The 20,942-nt window shown below is 41.6% G+C and overlaps 1 protein-coding gene across 1 annotated transcript; it reads right to left on the minus strand.

The window, feature by feature from the left end:
* Positions 1-2,172: 2,172 nt before the first annotated feature.
* Positions 2,173-3,117, minus strand: LOC123785319 (olfactory receptor 10W1-like). Its single transcript, XM_045787050.2, has one exon. The coding sequence runs from the start codon at positions 3,115-3,117 to the stop codon at positions 2,173-2,175; it is 945 nt and encodes a 314-aa protein (XP_045643006.2).
* Positions 3,118-20,942: the final 17,825 nt, after the last annotated feature.

Genomic DNA, 20,942 nt, shown 5'->3' on the forward strand with positions numbered 1-20,942 from the left:
AAGTGTGGAGCGGTTTGCTTTATATCAACAATTAACTGATACTTTAGTAGGTCAGTGGCATGAAAATCTCAGTTTGCCCGTAGGTCTTATGGCTTCAATCTTTACTAACAACTCTAAGTTTTCTTTGCTTCATGTTTACGGAGACCTTAACGTAGTTGTTGTTTTTTAAAGATTTTATTTATTTATTTATTTTAGAGAAAGAGAACACATGCATGTGAGCAGGGGGAGGGGCAGAGGATGAGGCAGAGAGACTCCTCAAGCCAATCCCCTGCAGAGTGTGAAGCCTGACGTGGGGCTCCATCTCCCAACCCTCAGATCATGACCTGAGCCAAAACCAAGAGTTGGGTGCTACTGTTTAAGTCCCCACCCCCTAGCCTACAGTACGCTGTTATAGCAGCCCAAACTGACTACAATATATGTGTTTTGTTCATCATTTCAATAGGTTTAGGTAGACTGGGAAAGGTTTCCTTTAAAATCATTACACTCTTTACTACTAGAGAAATTACAAATTAAAATACGATTCTCCCACCTCAAAGTACCTTAAATGGCTTATATTTTTGGGAAATCTCAAAGAGAAGGAATCTCTCAGGTAAATTTACCTTTCATTGTTACTGTTAATCCCCTCAAGGCTGAAAATGGTGTGGAGCTAAACTCTCTTTGATGAGCTCGGCAGAACATTCCAAGGGAGTGTAGAGAAGATGCTGGAGGAACTGCTCATAACATCACCTGTGAACATAGTCTCCCCAATTCTTTTCCTTTATTTTACCACTGTGTACCCCAAATAATGATAGTAATAGTAGTAGCAAGAGTAATACAATAATAATTGATATCATGGTTATAGGGCTTACTATAAAACCCATATTAATTCATTTGATCCTTAAATGATTGGTTTATTGTAGTCTCCATTTGATTGAAATTAAAGTCAAGACACAGAGGGTTTAAGTGATTTTTTTCCTGGCCACACAGGTAGAAAGAGGCAAAGCCAGGGTCTGTGCTGTTCCACAAACCTTCTTCATTGCCTATCTGAAAACCTGCACGATCGCCACTGCTTTAATGATATAACTAATTAGGGATTATTGACTTTAGCAAATCACTGATAAATGAACTTGTTACTGAGAAGTCAATTATACCTAAAACGCTAGATGACAGAGAGAATATTAAAAAAGACGCACACAAAAAATCATCTCCTTAAAAACCCCGAATGGCTGACAAGATAACAAAATATTACCAGGAAGACAGGAATTCAGTAAGGTGAATGAGCATGAAAGCTGCTTTTATTCTTCCCAGAAAATAAGGCTTCTTTGGAGGACATGCATCAGGGGCCAGAGGGTGTGAACAATATTCTTTCATACATTAGTTGTTTAGCCAATACTTTATTATGGGGAAATTGGATGGTTAACATACTTTCATTTCTACACAAAATACTACATAAGAAACAATCTTTTTCTGGTTATGCTCTGTTTGCCCGTAACCCTCAAGGTCCTTCTCTGGCTTGTCTTGCTCCAAAAGGCTAATTTCTGAGAACTGAATCATTCAGTCCACACTTCCCTCTTGCTTCCAGTTGGGTTTGGCCAATGGGAAACAGGGCACAAGTTGGGAGGGCACAAACAGAGAGGGATTGGGGTATTTATCTCCCTGCTCTCTCCTTGCTTGGCCATAGTTCTGTCAACTGTTGCTTCTTCCCCCCAAAGCCACGGTTCCTACCAAGTGTTTTCTCTCCATAAACCTAGCTCTTACAGGTCTCTGATAATACTGTACCCTCTTGCGTCTGTGAGGTCTAGGAATGATCGTGGCTTCTTGCGACTGCTAGGATGAAATGTGTTGCCACCGTATTGGTTCCTTTACTCAGATTTCTATATATAATCCTATTATTATTTTTTTCACTCAAAATTTATTGAATGAGCCATGCCTTTCCAGCTGATACCTGAGATGCAGTGTTATACTTCTCACTTTCATTGTTATGCTCATTAGTTAATTTCCTTTCTAGAAGAGAATTACTGAGTGAAATAGTAGAAGCATTTTAAAGGTCTCTGATACATGTAGCTAAACGATATCCAGATAGTTTATGCCATTTTTAAAAGATTACTCTTAGCATTTTCTGGGAGAAATCCCAGTTGCATGGAGATTTGCATGAGCTGGAATCAAACCCTTGCCTGAAGGTTGGACGCTCCCCTAGTTGTTCTGGGAGAGGCAATTCCTGGTAAGCAGTCTCCCCAGGGTCCCCTTCATGTCGCTGTTCCTCAGGGTGTAGATAAGCGGGTTGAGCACTGGAGTTCCCAGTGTGTACACCAGTGAGATGAACTGATCTTGCTTGGGGTAGTAGCTGGAGCTGGGGCGCAAGTACATGAAGGCACAGCAGCCGTACTGCAGCAGGACCACAGACAGGTGGGAGGAGCAGGTGGAGAAGGCCCGGTGACGCCCAGCTGCTGAGTGGATCTTGAGCACGGCAGCCACAATGAAGACATAGGAGGTGGCAATGAAGAAGAAAGGGATGGCAATGGCCAGTGTGGCTGCCACGAGCACTGAATGCTCATGGATGTGGCTGTTGGCACAAACAAGCCGCATCACTGGTGGGGCATCACAAAAGAAGTGCTCGATAGTGCGAGTCCGGCAGAATGGCAGAGAGAAGATGAAAGCCACCAGTTGTATGGACAGGAACAAGCCAATGACCACAGAGGCCATGACCAAACGGCCACAGAGAGTTAAAGTCATGGTGAGAGGGTACTGCAAGGGATGGCAAATGGCAACATAGCGGTCATAGGCCATGACGGCCAAGAGAAAGCAATCAGCACTGCCAAGCCCAATGAGGAAGATCATCTGAATGGCGCAGCCCAGGAGGGTGATGGTCTTCTCTGACTGTAGGGTGTTGGCCAGGATGTGGGGCACCACCACAGCCGTGTAGCAGACTTCTACTCCTGAGAGGCTGCCCAGGAAATAGTACATGGGTGTGTGTAGGCGGGCTTCTGTCTGGATGGCCATTATAATTAGCACATTCCCACTGATGATCAAGGTATAAACTAGGCTGACTCCAAGGAAGGACAAGGCACGGAGCTCTGGTTGGGAGGGATAGGCCAGGAACACAAATTCCATCAATAGTGAGTGATTTCTCCAGATCATTGAGCGAACAGATTTTCTCTGCGGAGAGTTACAAAGACAGGAGGAAACATTGGACCAACGATATATTAGTTCACATTTTGAGCCATGATCTAATCTAAGCAGGTCTGGAGTTAGAGAATTATTAGATCTAATTTTTCTCTTTTCCTCCTCTTTTATCAAGTCTCTTCACATAAGTATCTACAACTTAATTTCTAAGTGCCAAGAGTTGGCCTAAATTGTGTAAGAATCTTTTGAGAAAATGAGGCAGAGGAAGTTTATGGTCTTCAAAATGATTTTTAGTGGACGTGGAATGAAAATTAATGCTTTCAGTAAATTCGCAAGAATGTATCAGAGAGTTCTTGAAAGGAGGGGTCATGACGGTGAGAGGTAGAAGCTATTCATTCATTCACTCATTCATTCATATATTTGTGGACACACAATGCTTCGTGAGGTATTGACTCACACATATATGGATGTAACACTGAAACCTAGTCATATGATGGAAAAGGAAGAAAGAAAACTAGGCCCATGGACAAAGAGCTCACATAGGTCTGAGATCAACAGTATCAGGGATGAGCCTCAGAAACAAAACCTTCCCTCTCCTGGTTTCTCTCTCCATAAGTAATCAGGAGATAGCAGGACTTGAGGAAATGGGGAGTTTTATCATAGGGCTCCTCCTGGCTTGTGGTGGTATGGGGAAATATGTGATCATGAGCTGTTGGAGAGCTGAGATTCCTTCCTGTGAGTTTGGGGATGAATAAGAAAGACTGTCAGTCTCTATCTATTTTTCTTCTCCTCTAAGGGGCTAGAGGGAAATCCAACTTCCTGGATTTCTTGCTTCTTTGAAAACCTTGGAATGAACAGACATAACTCACAAAGGGCATCTATTCTACTGTTTTCCCAAGATCAACTCATATTTAAGAAGGAAAAGAGGGGACATGTGATCTTGTTTCAATTTGCCTAATTTCAACCTTAATTGTTTATGAAGAGCTTTAAAGAAAAATCTTAATCCAGAAGCAGCACTCCGGGACAGATCATCCACATGGACCCAGCTCTGTGTCGCAAACACAGGGAGAAACGTAATTAGACTGTCACAAACATTCAGAGCACGTAGAGCGCGAACTCCTATTCATTCTCTTCTCCTGTTCTGACCTTCAATCACGTTCTGAATGATTTCTAATGTCATCTGTCATATTCAACATTTTATTAAAACATGAGGAGTAGGGGCAGTGCATCAGTGTGTGGGATCAGTTTGAAATTAAATGATGTGGTTTGTATAATCCCAAGTCCTGGCTCTGGGATGCTAGGCAACATATATTTCTCAGAGTCCTAACTTCTTTACCTGAGAAATAGGAATAATAATTATACCTGGTTCTGAGGGTTGTGTTTGGATTAAAGGAGATCATTATGTATAGTAACTACCGCAATGCATAGTCCATAGTAAGAACAGCCTAATGGCAGATCATTATTATTCATTTAATTAAATTCAATTAGCCAACATTTCATCCATCATTAGATTCTGATAGTGTTCAATGATTCATCAGTTCCGTATAACATCCAGTGCCCATCACATCACATGCCCTCCTTAATGCCCATCACCCAGTCACCCCACCCTCCCACCCACCTCCCTTTCCACAACCCTCAGTTTGTTTCCCAGAGTCGAGTCTCATGTTTTGTGTCCCTCTCTGACTTCTTCCCATTCATTTGTCCCTCCCTTTCCCTATGAGCATTATTGTTAGTAAGTTCAAGGGCAGCCATCTATCCTTAGTTATATTTTTATCTCCCATATCACTAAGCCTAATGTATGCATTATAGGCATTCAATAAATATATGTTGCATGGATACACTATGAAAAGCATGTCGTTATACTTTCTGTCATTTTCTCTTTCACTTTTAAGATGATTTCAGAGTCAAATCACCTATTTAAGAACCCTCACGGAAAGCTTGGTAACCAGCATTAGGGCTGCATTGTGGAGAAAATCTTGGCACTAACGAATATAACACGTAGAAGGCAACAGCAAACTCATCTAGGGCTAGTTTTCCACTTATATCTGCCAGAGGGCTTTGGAATCTGTGTACTAATGATGACTTTGGAGAATTATATGATAACCGTACTTCTGTCATTTTAATGGTGTTTTCCAGGATCTATAATAAAATGTTTATAATTGAGTTATCTTTGGCCACGAATGCTGTAGAGGACCTCAGAAATTGCCTAGTTCAGTCCTCTGTCAGATACTTGAATCTTCCATACAATATCTGAACATCAGGTCATCTTCAAAGCCTAGGGAATGTCATTACCTCCCGACTTGCTTGCTTTGTTGTTGGATGGTATCATTCCCTCAAGGATTCATCTTGTGATGGCTGAAATCTGCCTCTGTAACTTGTACATGTCACTCTGTTCTATCCCAATGGGCCATTTCTCCATGAAACACTTTAGGAACTAAGAGCTCTTATCATGTAGCCCTAAATCGTTTTCCCAATTTCCTTTTGGTATTCCTTGAATGACATGGTTTTGATATGTCTCACAATTTTAGCCCTGGAACTGCTCTCATTTTAAATAACTTAATTAGAAGTGTAGTGCATGGGAGAGATCACAGGGATGGTCAAGTTTAAAAAGATCTGGAGTCCAAGTTGGCGGAGGAGCAGGAGGCTTTAATTTCACCTGGTCCCAGGATGTCAGCTAGATAGCTATCAGACCATTCCGAACACCTACAAACTCAACTGGAGAATGAAGAAAAGAATAGCAGCAACTATATGAACAGAAAAGCGACCACTTTCTGCAAGGAACCCAGTTTAAAACAGGAGTTGAGCTCCAGCTCAGCGTCCCAAGACGGCAGAGGAGCAGGAGACCTAAAGTTCTCCTGGTCCCAGGAATTCAGCGAGAGAGCTACCAAACCATTCTGAATACCTATGAATGCAACCGGAGAATGACGAAAAGAGTAGCAGAAATTCTACGAACAGAAAAGTGACCAATTTTTGCAAGGAGGAGAAAAGATGGCGGAGGAATAGGAGACCCTTTCTCAGCTGGTCCCGAGTCGAGCTGGATATCTACCAGACCATCCTGAAAACCCACGGAATCAGCCTGAGATGCAGGAAGATATACCTGGATCTCTACAAACTGACATTTCCAGCACTGAGTGTTGAGGTATGAAACGGGGAGCTGTGAATCCGCGCACAGATATAGGAAGAGAAACGGAAGGGGGAGGGAGCCTCCACACACGGACATCGGAAAGCAGTAGCCACCTGCACTGGGGAGCGCGCCGGACTGGTGGACTGGCACCCCCAAGAGAGCAGACTGAGACCATGAGCCAGGAGCGCGTGCAACCAGACTGAAAACTAGAGCTCTAGAGTGCTCACTGGAACTGGATTAAACCTGGAGCTCGGGAGCGTGCGCGTGTCCAAACTGAAAACAGGAGCTCCGGAGCGTACACTCGAACTAGACTGAAACCGAGAGCTCAGGAGTGCACGTGCGACCAGACTGAAAACCTGCGCTCCAGAGTGCCTGTGAACCATACTGAAACAGGGAGCTCGGGAGCTCAGGAGCATGCGTGGGAACTGGGGGGGGGGGGGGGCTGGCAGTGTTAGAAGCACAAAGGACAGAGACACGCCAGCCCTGGAAGTGAGGGCTGGGACACAGGCTGTGGGTCACTTCAGGGTTTTTAGCAGCACCGATAGTAACAGAGTTAAAGTGGCCAAGAGAGTTCAGTGGAGAGTGAACTATGATCTCTCTCTTCTGAGAGAGAGGCTAGGATACGGCCATTGCTGCTCTGACTCTCAGAAGTGGCACAGAAAACCACCAGGGAAAGCCACCAGAGAACAAAAGCCCGGAAATACCAGCTCACATTGTGCCCGTCCCCATCCCCCCTCACAGGGGACGGGGCAACTCTACCCAAACAGGGTTTCCTGAATATCAGCGCGGCAGGCCCCTTGCCCTGAAGGAAGCCTGAAAAATCAGGAAGCCGACATCCCTAAGGTCCCTATAAAACAAGTGCATACTGTCTGTGTCCTGGTCAATAACTTGGGCTCTGGGCATCCCCACAACCTCTCCTCATCAGAATGACGAGAAGGAGAAATCCGCCCCCAGCAAAGAAAAGATAATGAGTCTGTGGCCTTGGCCACAGAACTGATGGATATGGATATAACCAAATTGTCAGAAATGGAGTTCAGAGTAACAATGGTCAAGATGATGTGTAGGCTTGAAAAAACTATTAATGAAAATATTAACAAGTATATAGAATCTCTAAGGGCAGAAATGAGAGCGAGTCTGGCAGAAATTAAAAATGCTATGAATCAAATGCAGTCTAAATTAGATGCTCTGACAGCCAGGGTAAATGAGGCAGAAGAACGAATTAGTGAATTGGAGGAAGGGATGGTAGAAGAGAAAGCTAAAACAGAAACTTGCCTCAAAAAAAATCCAATCTCAAGAATGTAGATTACAGGAGATTACTGACTCAATGAAATGTTCCAATGTCAGAATCATCGGCATCCCCAAGGGGGTGGAGAAAGAGAGAGGTCTAGAAGAGATATTTGAACAAATTGTAGCTGAGAACTTCCCTAATCTGGCAAAGGAAAAAAGCATTCGTGTCCAGGAAGCAGAGAGGACCCCTCCCAAGGTCAATGAGAACAGACCTACACCATGTCACGTCATAGTACAATTCGCAAATATTAGATCCAAGGATACAGTATTGAAAGCGGCCAGGGGGAAGAAAGTCCTTACGTACAGAGGGAAAAATATCAGAATAACGTCAGACCTGTCTACAGAGACCTGGCAGGCTAGGAAGGGTTGGCAGGGTATTTTCAAAGCTCTATCTGAGAAGAACATGCAGCCAAGGATCCTTTATCCATTTAGGCTGTCATTCAGAATTGATGGAGAGACAAGGACCTTCCAGGATCGGCAGAAACTCAAGGAATTTGTAACCATGAAACCAGCCCTACAGGAGATATTAGGGGGGGTTCTATAAAAGTAAAAAGGCCCCAAGAGTGATACAGAACAGAAATTTACAATCTATAGAAACAAAGACTTCACAGGAAACATGACATCATTAAAATCATTTCTCTCAATAATCACTCTCAATGTGAATGGCCTAAATGCTCCCATAATATGCTACAGGGTTGCAGACTAGACAAAAAGACATGACCCATCCATTTGCTGTCTGCAAGAGACTCATTTTGAACCTAAAGATACATCCAGACTGAAAGTGAAGGGATGGAAAACCATTCTTCATGCCAATGGACCCCAAAAGAAAGCTGGGGTAGCAATTCTCATATCAGACAGATTAGATTTTAAACTAAAGACTGTAGTGAAAGATACAGAAGGGCACTATATTATTCTTAAAGGATGTATCCAACAAGTGGATATGACAATTATAAATATATATGTCCCCAACAGGGGAGCAGCTAGATACATAAGCCAACTCTTAACCAGAATAAAGAGACATATAGATAAAAATACATTAATAGTAGGGGACCTCAACACTCCGCTCTCAGCAATAGACAGATCACCTAAGCAGAAAGTCAACAAAGAAACAAAAGCTTTGAATGACATACTGAAACAGAGGGACCTCATCGATATATACAGAACACTACACCCCAGAACAACAGAATACTCATTCTTTTTGAATGCACATGGAACTTTCTCCAGAATAGACCATATACTGGGTCACAAAACAAGTCTTGACCAGTACCAGAAGACTGAGATTATTCCCTGCATATTCTTAGACCACAATGCTTTGAAACTGGAACTGAATCACAAGGAAAAATTTGGAAGAAATACAAACACTTGGAAACTAAGAATGATCCTGCTCAAAAATGATTGGGTAAACCAGGAAATTAAAAATCAGTTTAAGTAATTTCTGGAGACCAATGAGAATGAAAACACATCGGTCCAAAACCTATGGGACACTGCAAAGGCAGTCCTAAGGGGAAAATACATAGCCATCCAAGCCTCACTCAAAAGAAGAGAAAAATCTAAAATGCAGTTTTTATATTCTCACCTCAAGAAGCTGGAGGTGGAACAGAAGAATAGGCCTAACCCACGCACAAGAAGGCAGGTAATCAAGATTAGAGCAGAGATCAATGAATTAGAAACCAGGAGCACAGTAGAGCAGATCAACAGAACTAGAAGCTGGTTCTTTGAAAGAATAAATAAGATCGATAAGCCACTGGCAAGACTTATTCAGAAGAATAGAGAAAGGACCCAAATTAATAAAATTATGAATGAAAGGGGAGAGGTCACAGCCAACACCAATGAAATAGGAAGGATCATTACAAACTTTTATCAACAGTTTTATGCCAATAATTTAAACAACCTGGAAGAAATGGATGCCTTCCTGGAAACCTATAAACTACCAAGACTGAAACAGGAAGAAATTGATGACTTAAACAGACCAATTAACTATGAAGAGATGAAGCAGTGATCAAAAACCTCCCCAAAAACAAGAGTCCAGGGCCTGACGGATTCCCCAGGGAATTCTACCAAACATTCAAAGAAGAAATAATACCTATTCTCCTGAAGCTGTTTCAAAAAATAGAAACAGAAGGAAAACTACCAAACTCATTCTATGAGGCCAGTATTACCTTGATCCCCAAACCAGGCAAGGACCCCATCAAAAAGGAGAATTACAGACCGATATCCCTGATGAATATGGACGCCAAGATTCTCAACAAGATCCTAGCTAATAGGATCCAACAGTACATTAAAAGGATTATCCATCATGACCAAGTGGGATTCATCCCTGGGATGCAAGGGTGGTTCAACATTTGCAAATCAATCAGTGTGATAGATCATATCAACAAGAAAAGAGTCAAGAACCATATGATCCTCTCAATTGATGCAGAAAAAGCATTTGACAAAATACAACATCCTTTCCTGATTAAAACCCTTCAGAGTGTAGGGATAGAGGATACATTCCTCAATTTCATAAAAACCATCTATGAAAAGCCCACAGAGAATATCATTCTTAATGGGGAAAAGCTGAAAGCCTTTCCCTTAAGATCAGGAACACGACAAGGATGCCCACTCTCGCCATTATTGTTCAACATAGTACTAGAAGTCCTTGCAACAGCAATCAGACAACAAAAAGGGATAAAATGTATCCAAATTGGCAAAGAAGAAGTCAAACTGTCTCTCTTCGCAGATAACATGATACTCTATATAGAAAACCCAAAAGACTCCACCCCCAAACTACTAGAACTTATAGAACAATTCAGTAATGTGGCGGGATACAAAATCAATGCTCAGAAATCAGTTGCATTTCTATACATGAACAATGAGACTGAAGAAAGAGAAATTAGGGAATCAATTCCATTTACAATAGCACCAAAAATCATACGTTATCTCGGAATTAACTTAACCAGAGACATAAAGGATCTATATTCTAGAAGCTACAAATCACTCTCGAAAGACATTGAAGAAGACACAAAAAGATGGAAAAATATTCCATGCTCATGGATCGGAAGAATAAACATAGTTAAAATGTCTACGCTACCCAGAGCAATCTACACTTTCAATGCCATCCCGATCAAAATACCAATGACATTTTTCAAAGAACTGGAACAAACAGCCCTTAAATTTGTGTGGAACCAGAAAAGACCCCGAATCTCCAAGGAATTGTTGAAAAGGAAAAACAAAGCTGGGGGCATCATGTTGGCAGATTTCAAGCTATACTACAAAGCTGTGATCACAAAGACAGCATGGTACTGGCACAAAAACAGACACATAGACCAATGGAACAAAATAGAGAACCCAGAAATGGACCCTTGGCTGTTTGGGCAACTAATCTTTGACAAAGCAGGAAAAAACATCCAGTGGAAAAAAGACAGTCTCTTCAATAAATGGTGCTGGGAAAATTGGACAGCTATATGCAAAAGAATGAAACTTGACCACTCTCTCACACCATACACAAAGATAAACTCCAAATGGTTGAAAGACCTCGATGTGAGACAGGAATCCATCAAAATCCTAGAGGAGAACATAGGCTGCAACCTCTTTGACATCGGCCACAGCAACTTTTTTCATGACACATCTCCAAAGGCAAATGAAACAAAAGAAAAAATGAACTTGTGGGACTTCATCAAGATCAAAATCTTCTGCACAGCCAAGGAAACAGTCAAAAAAAAACTAAGAAGCAGCCCACAGAATGGGAGAAGATATTTGCAAATGACACTACAGATAAAAGACTTGTATCCAAGATCTATAAAGAACTTCTCAAACTCAATACACGTGAAACAAATAATCAAATCAATAAATGGGCAGAAGATATGAATAGACACTTTTCCAATGAAGACATAGAAATGGCTAACAGACACATGAAAAAATGTTCGAAATCACTAGCCATCAGGGAAATTCAAATCAAAACCACACTGAGATACCACCTTACACCAGTTAGAATGGCAAAAATGGACAAGGCAGGAAACAACAAATGTTGGAGAGGATGTGGAGAAAGGGGATCCCTCCTACACTGTTGTTGGGAATGCAAGATGGTACAGCCACTCTGGAAAACAGTGTGGAGGTCCCTTATAAAGTTAAAAATTGAGCTACCCTATGACCCAGCCATTGCACTACTGGGTATTTACCCCAAAGATACAGACGTAGTGAAGAGAAGGGCCATATGCACCCCAATGTTCATAGCAGCATTGTCCACAATAGCTAAATCGTGGAAGGAGTCGAGATGCCCTTCAACAGATGACTGGGTTAAGAAGACGTGGTCCATATATACAATGGAATATTACTAAGCCATCAGAAAGAACGATTACACAACATTTGCAGCAACATGGTGGGACTGGAGGAGATTATGCAAAGTGAAATAAGTTAAGCAGAGAAAGACAATTATCGTATGGTTTCACTCATTTATGGAACATAAGAAATAGCGGGGAGATAGGTAGGAGAAGGAAGGGAAGAATGAAAGGGGGGTATAACAGAAAGGGAAATGAAGCATGAGAGACTGTGGACTCTGGGAAACAAATTGAGGGCTTCAGAGAGGAGGGGGGTGGGGGATTGGGATAGGCCGGTGATTGGTATTAAGGAGGGCTCGTATTGCATGGAGCACCGGGTGTTATACACAACTAATGAATCATGGAACATTGCATCAAGAACTGGGGATGTACTGTATGGTGACTAATAAAACTAAATATTATTTTTAAAAAAGGTTTAAAAAGATCTGGATATCACCTATCTGTGCATTGGCTGTCTATTTCTTCAGTCTAACCAAAATTAGATTAATCCACTTCTTGTGTTTGATTGTTTTGATAGTCTCTTCAGACTTGGATACTAAAACTCTAAACATTTTTGTTTTTCATTTTCAGAGAACGGGAACATGCTCATCATTCCTTTTTTAAAAATTTAAATACAATTAGCCAACATATAGTACATCATTTGTTTCAGATGCGGTGTTCAATAACCATCAGTTACGTACATCATCATCCCTTTACCACTGGTTCACTGCTCTAGTCTGTTGAGGTCGACATTTTATAAAACCTTCCATTTGTGGCTCCACGTCTTAACTAGCCTTCCTGCAATCCCTCACCTTTATTTTGTATTGATTAAGTGCTAAGCCCCGCATACAATGGTGATCAAAAGGGCACAGTGTTGCCAAGTAGTTGGTTATCCTAAAGAGAGAAGCTGTTAAAGAATCCGGTGTATTTACATTTGTATTTATGACTTATATTATATTACAGATATTTTATATGTATGATGATATATTTATGTAAATAAATCTGTGATTGAGGCTTAAAGGAGCAGTGTGTTCTAAGATTATACAGCATATGACCCTGGCACAGTTTGTGATTAGGGGATTCTGAAACGGCTTCCTAGAGGAAGTCATATTTAAGCGAAGATCTGAAAAACAGGAATTAACTAGAAAAGAGGTGGGCAGAGTAATGAGGCCCATATTCTGGCCAGACGAAATAGTGGATTTTATGGTTCAAAGAGAGTGAAACTTATTACATCCACATATGATCCCCTTGTTATTCCAAGTGGTTAGTAAGCATGTTGCATAGGACAGAGGCAAGGTACGAGCACCTCAGCCACATCCCCAGAAATCTGCCCAGCCTGGCATCTGTTCATGAATCCACACCCCCCTCAGTATCTCCAAGTCACATCCCACATCGTATCTGCATCCTCCTTCTTACCTCTCCAGCCAGGCCAGCGCCAGGTGGCCAGAGTGTGGTGGGAAACCTTGTCCATGTGCATTCTGGAAAGACAAGGAGTCTAGACTGGATGGCTCTCGAATTGCTGAGTCAGCACTGTGTAAAATAATGGGGTTAGCGGATTTGGCAATACCAGGTCGAGGTAGGATCCCAATCAGTTATTAATAGCAGTGTCACCGGGGCAGATGAACTCACATTAATTTCTGTTTCCTCATATTTAGAAGATGTAAATAATAATATTCACCTAATGCAGCTGATGAAATTAAATGGGATAAAGTATTCAGACCGTTGGTTTGATGTGTGAAACCTATTAAGTTGCATAATAATTGTTAATTCTCCCCTTTCTTTGAATCTATTAAAGGGATGATATTAGTAATACCTGCTTCATAGCAGAGGATTAAATGAAGCACCTCACAGGAAAAGGGTTTACATTAATCCTTAAACCTTACCCAAATTTACAGTAGCCATCCCTTCAATATTTTTTGGGCTAAGATTAGTTATTACCGTTTTCATCAGAAGAACAGGGCTTCCAAGGGAATTCAGAGAAACACCGTAAGCTGTGGGCTGAATGAGCTCTGAAATCCTAGAGTCTCTACTTGTAAAACCATTACTCGCTTTTCTAGCCCAGTGCCAGCGAGTCAGCGCGTGCCTGGTCTATTGTGACTCTAGAAGGAGGCAGCAAAAGACTTCCTCTTACCTTTATCATGAGAAGGGAAGGAGGTGTATGGAGCCAGTCTCCTTGGATATGTTCACAAGGGACAGAAGCTGGCAGATGAGGTCTGACTGCTATGGTGGAGAGGGAGAGGAGGACCATGAGCCTGGAGAGGCTGCCCCGTGGGATGGAGGCTTTAGTAACCTTCCCAACAAAAGCCGTGGGAGGAGTAAATTGCTCTGCGATCTAGGGTCTTATCCCATAAGTTCCATCTCCCAGGAGGTAGTTGGATGGTTGTTGATCTCCCCTGTTACCAGAGAATGAGTCCAAACTAAAACTGTCCTTGCACTTGGGATCTCCTGTCAATGGGTGATCTGTGGTATGCTTGTCAAAGTGAAGACCAGTATTTTTTTTAAGGATTTTATTTATTTATTTGACAGAGAGAGAGACAGCCAGCGAGAGAGGGAACACAAGCAGAGGAGTGGGAGAGGAAGAAGCAGACTCCCAATGGAGGAGCCTGATGGATGGCTTGATCCCAGAATGCTGGGATCACGCCCTGAGCCAAAGGCAGACGCTTCACGACTGAGCCACCCAGGCACCCCAAAGTGAATACCAGTATTAAACCCTTTATCAACATTCTAAGCATCCAATTTAATTTCCTAAGAAATAGGAAACTCACTAATCAAGGTAATATATGCCTCCTGCTTCAAGGATTTGAATCTCACCAGATAGCCATAGCTGGGCTAGCGCACATCCCAAATTATTATTGCCCTGGGGAACTGAGACCGAAGTTTATATTTTATATGAAAAAGAGGGCTTGGTAACCTTGGTTGTATAGAAAAGAACTAATTGAGGGTAACACTGGGCAGACATTTAACTTTCCTGGTACTTTTTAAATAACTCCTTTAGAGTGGGTGGTCTTCCAGGATTTGAAGAAACCACATGTTTTCACTCAATGTACCATACACTCTGTAGGTTCGATCATGTCCCTGCTCGGATATTACTTGGCCTTATTAAACTTGCAAATTTTTAGTATCTTTACCCTTATTGCATTTCTCTTTCCCTTGTCTCCATTAGTCTGTTAGATCTTCCACAATGGAACATACATTGGATATACTCTTTCTGCTAGCTGAGAATTACACAGACTTAGGGTTCACTCACTTAGAGTTTGGTTCATCAGTGATTGACTGATTAAACACATATTTATGTAATATGATGTGCCCATCACTGTCTGAGTCTGGGCACAAAGACAGATAAGACAAACAAGATTGCTTTCACGGAGCTTACACTGTTGCTATGAAACAGACAATAAACACGGTAAAGAAGTCAGTTAGATATCATCAGATAGTGACGAGTCCCATGAAGAAAACATAACAAGTTACAGGGATGGTTAGTGATTAGGGGAGGAAGGTCATCAAAAGCCTCGTCTTTGAGGAGGTGACATTTGACCTGAAACATAAGTGATGACAGGAAGCTAGCCATGACATTGGGGGAGAAAGCAATTCAAACAGAGGGAAATGCAATGGAAGTAGTAAGGAACCCAAAGCTGGGGAAAAAAAAAAAAGCCAACCAAATAAACAAACGAAAAAACCCAACCCAGCATGCCTAAAGTAAAAAATACTGAAATTGAAGCATATCCAGGCATGAGGATATTGGAAATCCTATCATCCAGAGACCTTCATTAAGAAAATGAGATGCAGAGAAGTGGCCTGATTTGTAGAGTGTCCAACAAGTCAGTGGCAAAAATAGGACTCACTTGGTTCTTTTGATTTCATCTAATAATGTCCACTGACAATTGAGCGTGAAAACCCAGAGGTTTTTCAGAATCCCAACGGAAGTGAGAGGAGAATAAGTATCTATTTTTAAAAGAATGTCACACTGCTTTCAGTAACTGCTTAGACCAAGGGTTTAATCTTTTTCTAAAGATTAAAACTAAACAGAGTGAGAATTTTTTTGAAATTCAATGTATTTTGAAGACCTAGGTAACTGCATATTTTGACATAATATTTTATATGATGAGTTTCTAGTGAATAAAATGCTGTTAAAGGGATTTCCTCACAGTTTTCTAATATAATAACATAAGTAATACCACTGTGATTTGAAGTTATATCAGATCGTTTTTTGTCATTTCCTGGGCCGTAGTAGTCAATTTTATGTGTTAATATGGCTAGGCCACAGTCCTTAAGTATTTTTTCAAATACCGGTCTGGATGTTACTTGTGAAGGTGTTATTTAGATGAGATTAACAACTAAATGAGGAGGGTTTGAGTATAGCAGACTACCATCTGTTATGTGGGTGGGCCTGATCTAATCAGTTGAAAGTCTTAAGAGAAAAAAGACTGAGGCCCTCTGAGCAAGAGGGAATTCTGCCTCTAGACTAACTTCCCTTTCAAGCTGCAGCATCTACTCATCCCTATGTCTTCATCCTGCTGGCCTACCCTGCAGATTTGGCCCCACCAGACCCACAATTGCATGAATCAAATCCATAAAATAAATTTTTCCTCTTTTTCCCTCTCTCTCTCCATACAACCTATAGGTTCTTCTTCCTGGAGAACCCTAATTAATACAGCTTTTGATACCAAGAGTGGTTCCTGAGGAACAAAATATTAAGGGTGAGTTTTCTGAATTGGTCCTGGGGTTTGTAGAATTGGTTCTATGATCAGATTAGATTTCAAGGTACTAGAAAGGCAAGATGGCAAAGGAGTAGGGACCCTATTTCAACTGGCATCCTGCACTTAGTTAGATATCTACCAACCATTCTGAACACCCACAAGATCAGCCTGTGATGGAAGAATATATATCTGGATCTCTACAAGCAGAAAATCTCCAGCATCTTGAGGTACGAAATGTGGAGCTGTGAGTCTGTGGGCAGATATTGGAAAATAAACAGAAAGGGGAGGGAGATGCCATAAGCTGGTCCCAAGAAGGTGATATTTCAGTGGAGCACAAAAGGGTCCTGTGCTGGGGACCGGGCACAGACTCGCAGACTAGTAGCAGTGGGGAAAGAACTTTAGTGCAGTCCCCAGACAGGACCCAGGTGCCGCAGGTACGTACTCACAGATGTGGGCAGCTCGCGGGTTTAGAAGCACAAGGGGCAGAGACATGCCTGGCCCTTCGATAGACCTCTGGGAGAGCTGTTGTGGGGCGCACCAGCCGGGAGGCTGTGGTTTTTAGCAGCACAGACAGAAACGGAGACTGTGTGTCCTAGAGATCTCAGTGAAGGCCAGACCATGATTTCTCTGGTCTAGGACAGAGGTTTGGGTGTGGTCATTTCTGCTCTGACTCTCCGAAGACACCGAAGAGACATGGAAAGCCACCAGAGAACAAAAGCTCAAAAACCAGTTTTCACTGAGTGCCCCCCAGCCCCAACAGGGGCCAGGGCAGCTCTGCCCAAGCAGGGTTGCATGAGTAAGAGCAGGGCAGGACCTTCCCCCAGAAGACAGGCTGGAAGAACAAGAGGACAACAACTCTAGGGTCCCTATAAGACAGGTGCATCTTGCTTGGGTCGTGGTTAATACTCTGGACTCTGTACATTCCCTCAACCACCCCGCAACAGAATGACTAAGAGGAGGAACCCCAAACACAGAAAAGAATCAGAGACTGTGGCTTCTGCCACAGACCCGATGGATATGGATATAAGCAAGATATCAGACATACACTTCAGAGTAGCAATTATGAAGTTGATATCTATGCTTGAGAAAAATGTTAGTGATAATATAGAATCTCTAATGGCAGAAATGAGATCTAATCAAGCTGAATGTAAAAATGCTATGAATGAGATGTAGTCTGAACTGGATACTCTGACAGCCAGGGTAAATGAGGCTGAAGAACGAATTAGTGAGCTAGAAGATAGAATGATAGAAAAGAAGGATGCCGAGGAGGCCTGGGATAAACTCCTGAAAGCCCAAGAGATCAGACTGAGAGAGATTAATGATGCCATGAAACATTCCAATGTCAGAATTATTGGGATCCCTGAGGGGGTAGAGAGAGAGAAAGGACTAGAAGATATACTAGAGCAAATTGCAGCTGAGAACTTCCCTAATCTGGGGAATGAAACAAGCATTTGTGTCCCAGAGGCAAAGAGGCCCCCTCCCAAGATCAAAGAGAATAGATCAATGCCTGGACACATAATAGTAAAACTTGCAAATCTTAGAACCAAGGGAGTAATCCTGAAAGCAGTGAGGGGGAAGAGATTTCTTACGTACAGAGGGAGGAACATCAGAATGATGTCAGACCTGTCCAGAGAGACCTGGCAAGCCAGAAAGGGCTGGCAAGACATATTCAGGGTACAAAATGAGAAGAACATGCAGCCAAGGATACTTTATACAGCAAGGCTGTCATTCAGAATGGATGGAGAGAGAAGGAGTTTCCAGGACCAGCAGATACTGAAAGACTATGTGACCACCAAGCCGGCCCTGCAAGAAATATTCAGGGGGTTTCTATAAAAGAAAGACCCCAAGAGTAGTATAGCCCAGAAATTTACAGAGAGAATCTATAGGAACAGGGACTTCACAGGCAACAGGATGGCACTAAAATCATATCTTTCAATAGTCACTCTCAATGTGAATGACCTAAATGCTCAGATAAAAGGGCACAGGGTTGCAGATTGGAGAAAAAGACATGACCCATCCATATGCTGTCTACAAGAGACTCATTTTGAACCTAAAGATACATCCAGACTGAAAGTGAGGGGATGGAGAACCATTTTGCATGCCAACAGACCTCAAAAGAAAGTTGGGGTAGCAATTCTCATATTTAGATTTTAAGCTAAAGACTGTAGAAAGAATTATAGAGGGACACTATATCATTCTTAAAGGGTCTATCCAACAAGAAGACCTAACAATTATAAATATCTATGCCCCCAACATGGGAGCATCCAACTACATAAGCCAACTGTTACCCAAAAGAAAGAAACGTATTGATAATCATACTTGAATAGTAGGAGACCTCAACACTCCACTCTCAGCAATAGACAGATCATCTAAGCAGAAGATCAACAAAAAAACAAGAGGTTTGAATGACACATGGGACAGGATGGACTTCATAGATATATACAGAACATTCCACCCTGAAACAGCAGAATACTCATTCTTCTTGAATGCACATGGAACTCTCTCCAGAATAGATCACATACTGGCTCACAAAACAGGTCTTGACTGATACCAACAAATTGAGATTATTCCCTGCATATTTTCAGACCACATGCTTTGAAATGAACTCAGTCACAAGAAAAAATTTGGAAGGAATTCACACACTTGGAAGCTAAAGACTATCCTGCTAAAGAATGTTTGGGTCGACCAGGAAATTAAAGAAGAACTTAAATAATTCACGGAAACCAATGAGAATGAAAACACATTGGTCCCAAACCTATGGGATAATGCAAAGGCGGTCCTAAGGGGGAAAAACATAGCCAAATGTATTTGGCTCAAAAAAGTAGAAAAATTCTGAATGCACAGCTAACCTTACACCTAAAGGAACTGGAGAAAGAACCGCAAATACAACCTAAACCAAGCAGGAGAAGAGAAATAATAAAGATTAGAGCAGAGATCAATGAAATAGAAACCAGAAAACCAGTAGAGCAGATCAACGGAACTAGAAGCTGGTTCTTTGAAGAATTAGTAAGTCGATAAACCTCTGTCCAGACTTATCCAAAAGAAAAGAGAAAGAACCCAATTAATAAAATTATGAATGTAAGGGGAGAGATCACGACTAGCACCAAAGAAAGAGAGACAATTATTAGAAATTATTATTACCAACTATATGCCAATAAATTAAGCAACCTGGAAGAAATAGATGCCTTCTGGAAACCTATAAACTACCAAAACTGAAACAAGAAGAAATTGACAATCTGAATAGACCAATAACCAGTAATGAAATTGAAGCAGTGATCAGCCCAGCCAAACCAAACCACATAATTGTGAAAATTAATAAGTAGTTTTGTTTCAAGGAACTAAAGTGTGGAGCAATTTGCTTTTTATCAACAATTATCTGATACTTTAGTAGGTCAGTGGCATGAAAATCCCAGTTTGCCTGTAGGTGTCATGGCTTCAATCTTTACTAACAACTGTAAGCTTTCTCTGAGACCTTAATATAGTTTTTTTTTTATTTTAAGATTTTATATATATATTTATTTATTTACGTGAGAGAGAGAGAGAGAGAGAGAGAGAGAACACATGCGCAAGAGGCAGGAAGGGCAGAAGGAGAGGGAGAGAGAGAAACCTCAAGCCAATTCCCCGCAGAGTGTGAAGCCTGACGTGGGGCTCCATCTCCCAACACTGAGATCGTGACCTGAGCCAAAACCAAGAGCTGGGTGCTACTATGTAAACTCCCCCAGTCTACAGTATTTTGCTATAGTATCCCATTCAACGGGTTTAGGTAGACTGGGAAAAGTTTCCTTTAAAGTCATGACATTCATTACTACTACAAAAATTACAAACTAAAATACAATTTTCCAACCTCAAAGTACCTTAAATGGCTTATATTTTTGGGAAATCTCAAAGAGAAGGAATCTCTCAGGTAAATTTACCTTTCATTGTTACTGTTAATCCCCTCAAGGCTGAAAATGGTGTGGAGCTAAACTCTCTTTGATGAGCTCGGCAGAACATTCCAAGGGAGTGTAGAGAAGATGCTGGAGGAACTGCTCAAAACATCACCTGTGAACATAGTCTCCCCAATTCTTTTCCTTTATTTTACCACTGTGTACCCCAAATAATGATAGTAATAGTAGTAGCAAGAGTAATACAATAATAATTGATATCATGGTTATAGGGCTTACTATAAAACCCATATTAATTCATTTGATCCTTAAATGATTGGTTTATTGTAGTCTCCATTTGATTGAAATTAAAGTCAAGACACAGAGGGTTTAAGTGATTTTTTTCCTGGCCACACAGGTAGAAAGAGGCAAACCCAGGCCTGTGCTGTTCCACAAACCTTCTTCATTGCCTATCTGAAAACCTGCACGATCGCCACTGCTTTAATGATATAACTAATTAGGGATTATTGACTTTAGCATATCACTGGTAAATGAACTTGTTACTGAGAAGTCA

Source organism: Ursus americanus, chromosome 24 (genome assembly GCF_024610735.1).
Source record: "Ursus americanus isolate L20-20 chromosome 24, mUrsAme1.1.p, whole genome shotgun sequence".
In the NCBI taxonomy this organism is placed as follows: Eukaryota; Metazoa; Chordata; class Mammalia; order Carnivora; family Ursidae; genus Ursus; species Ursus americanus.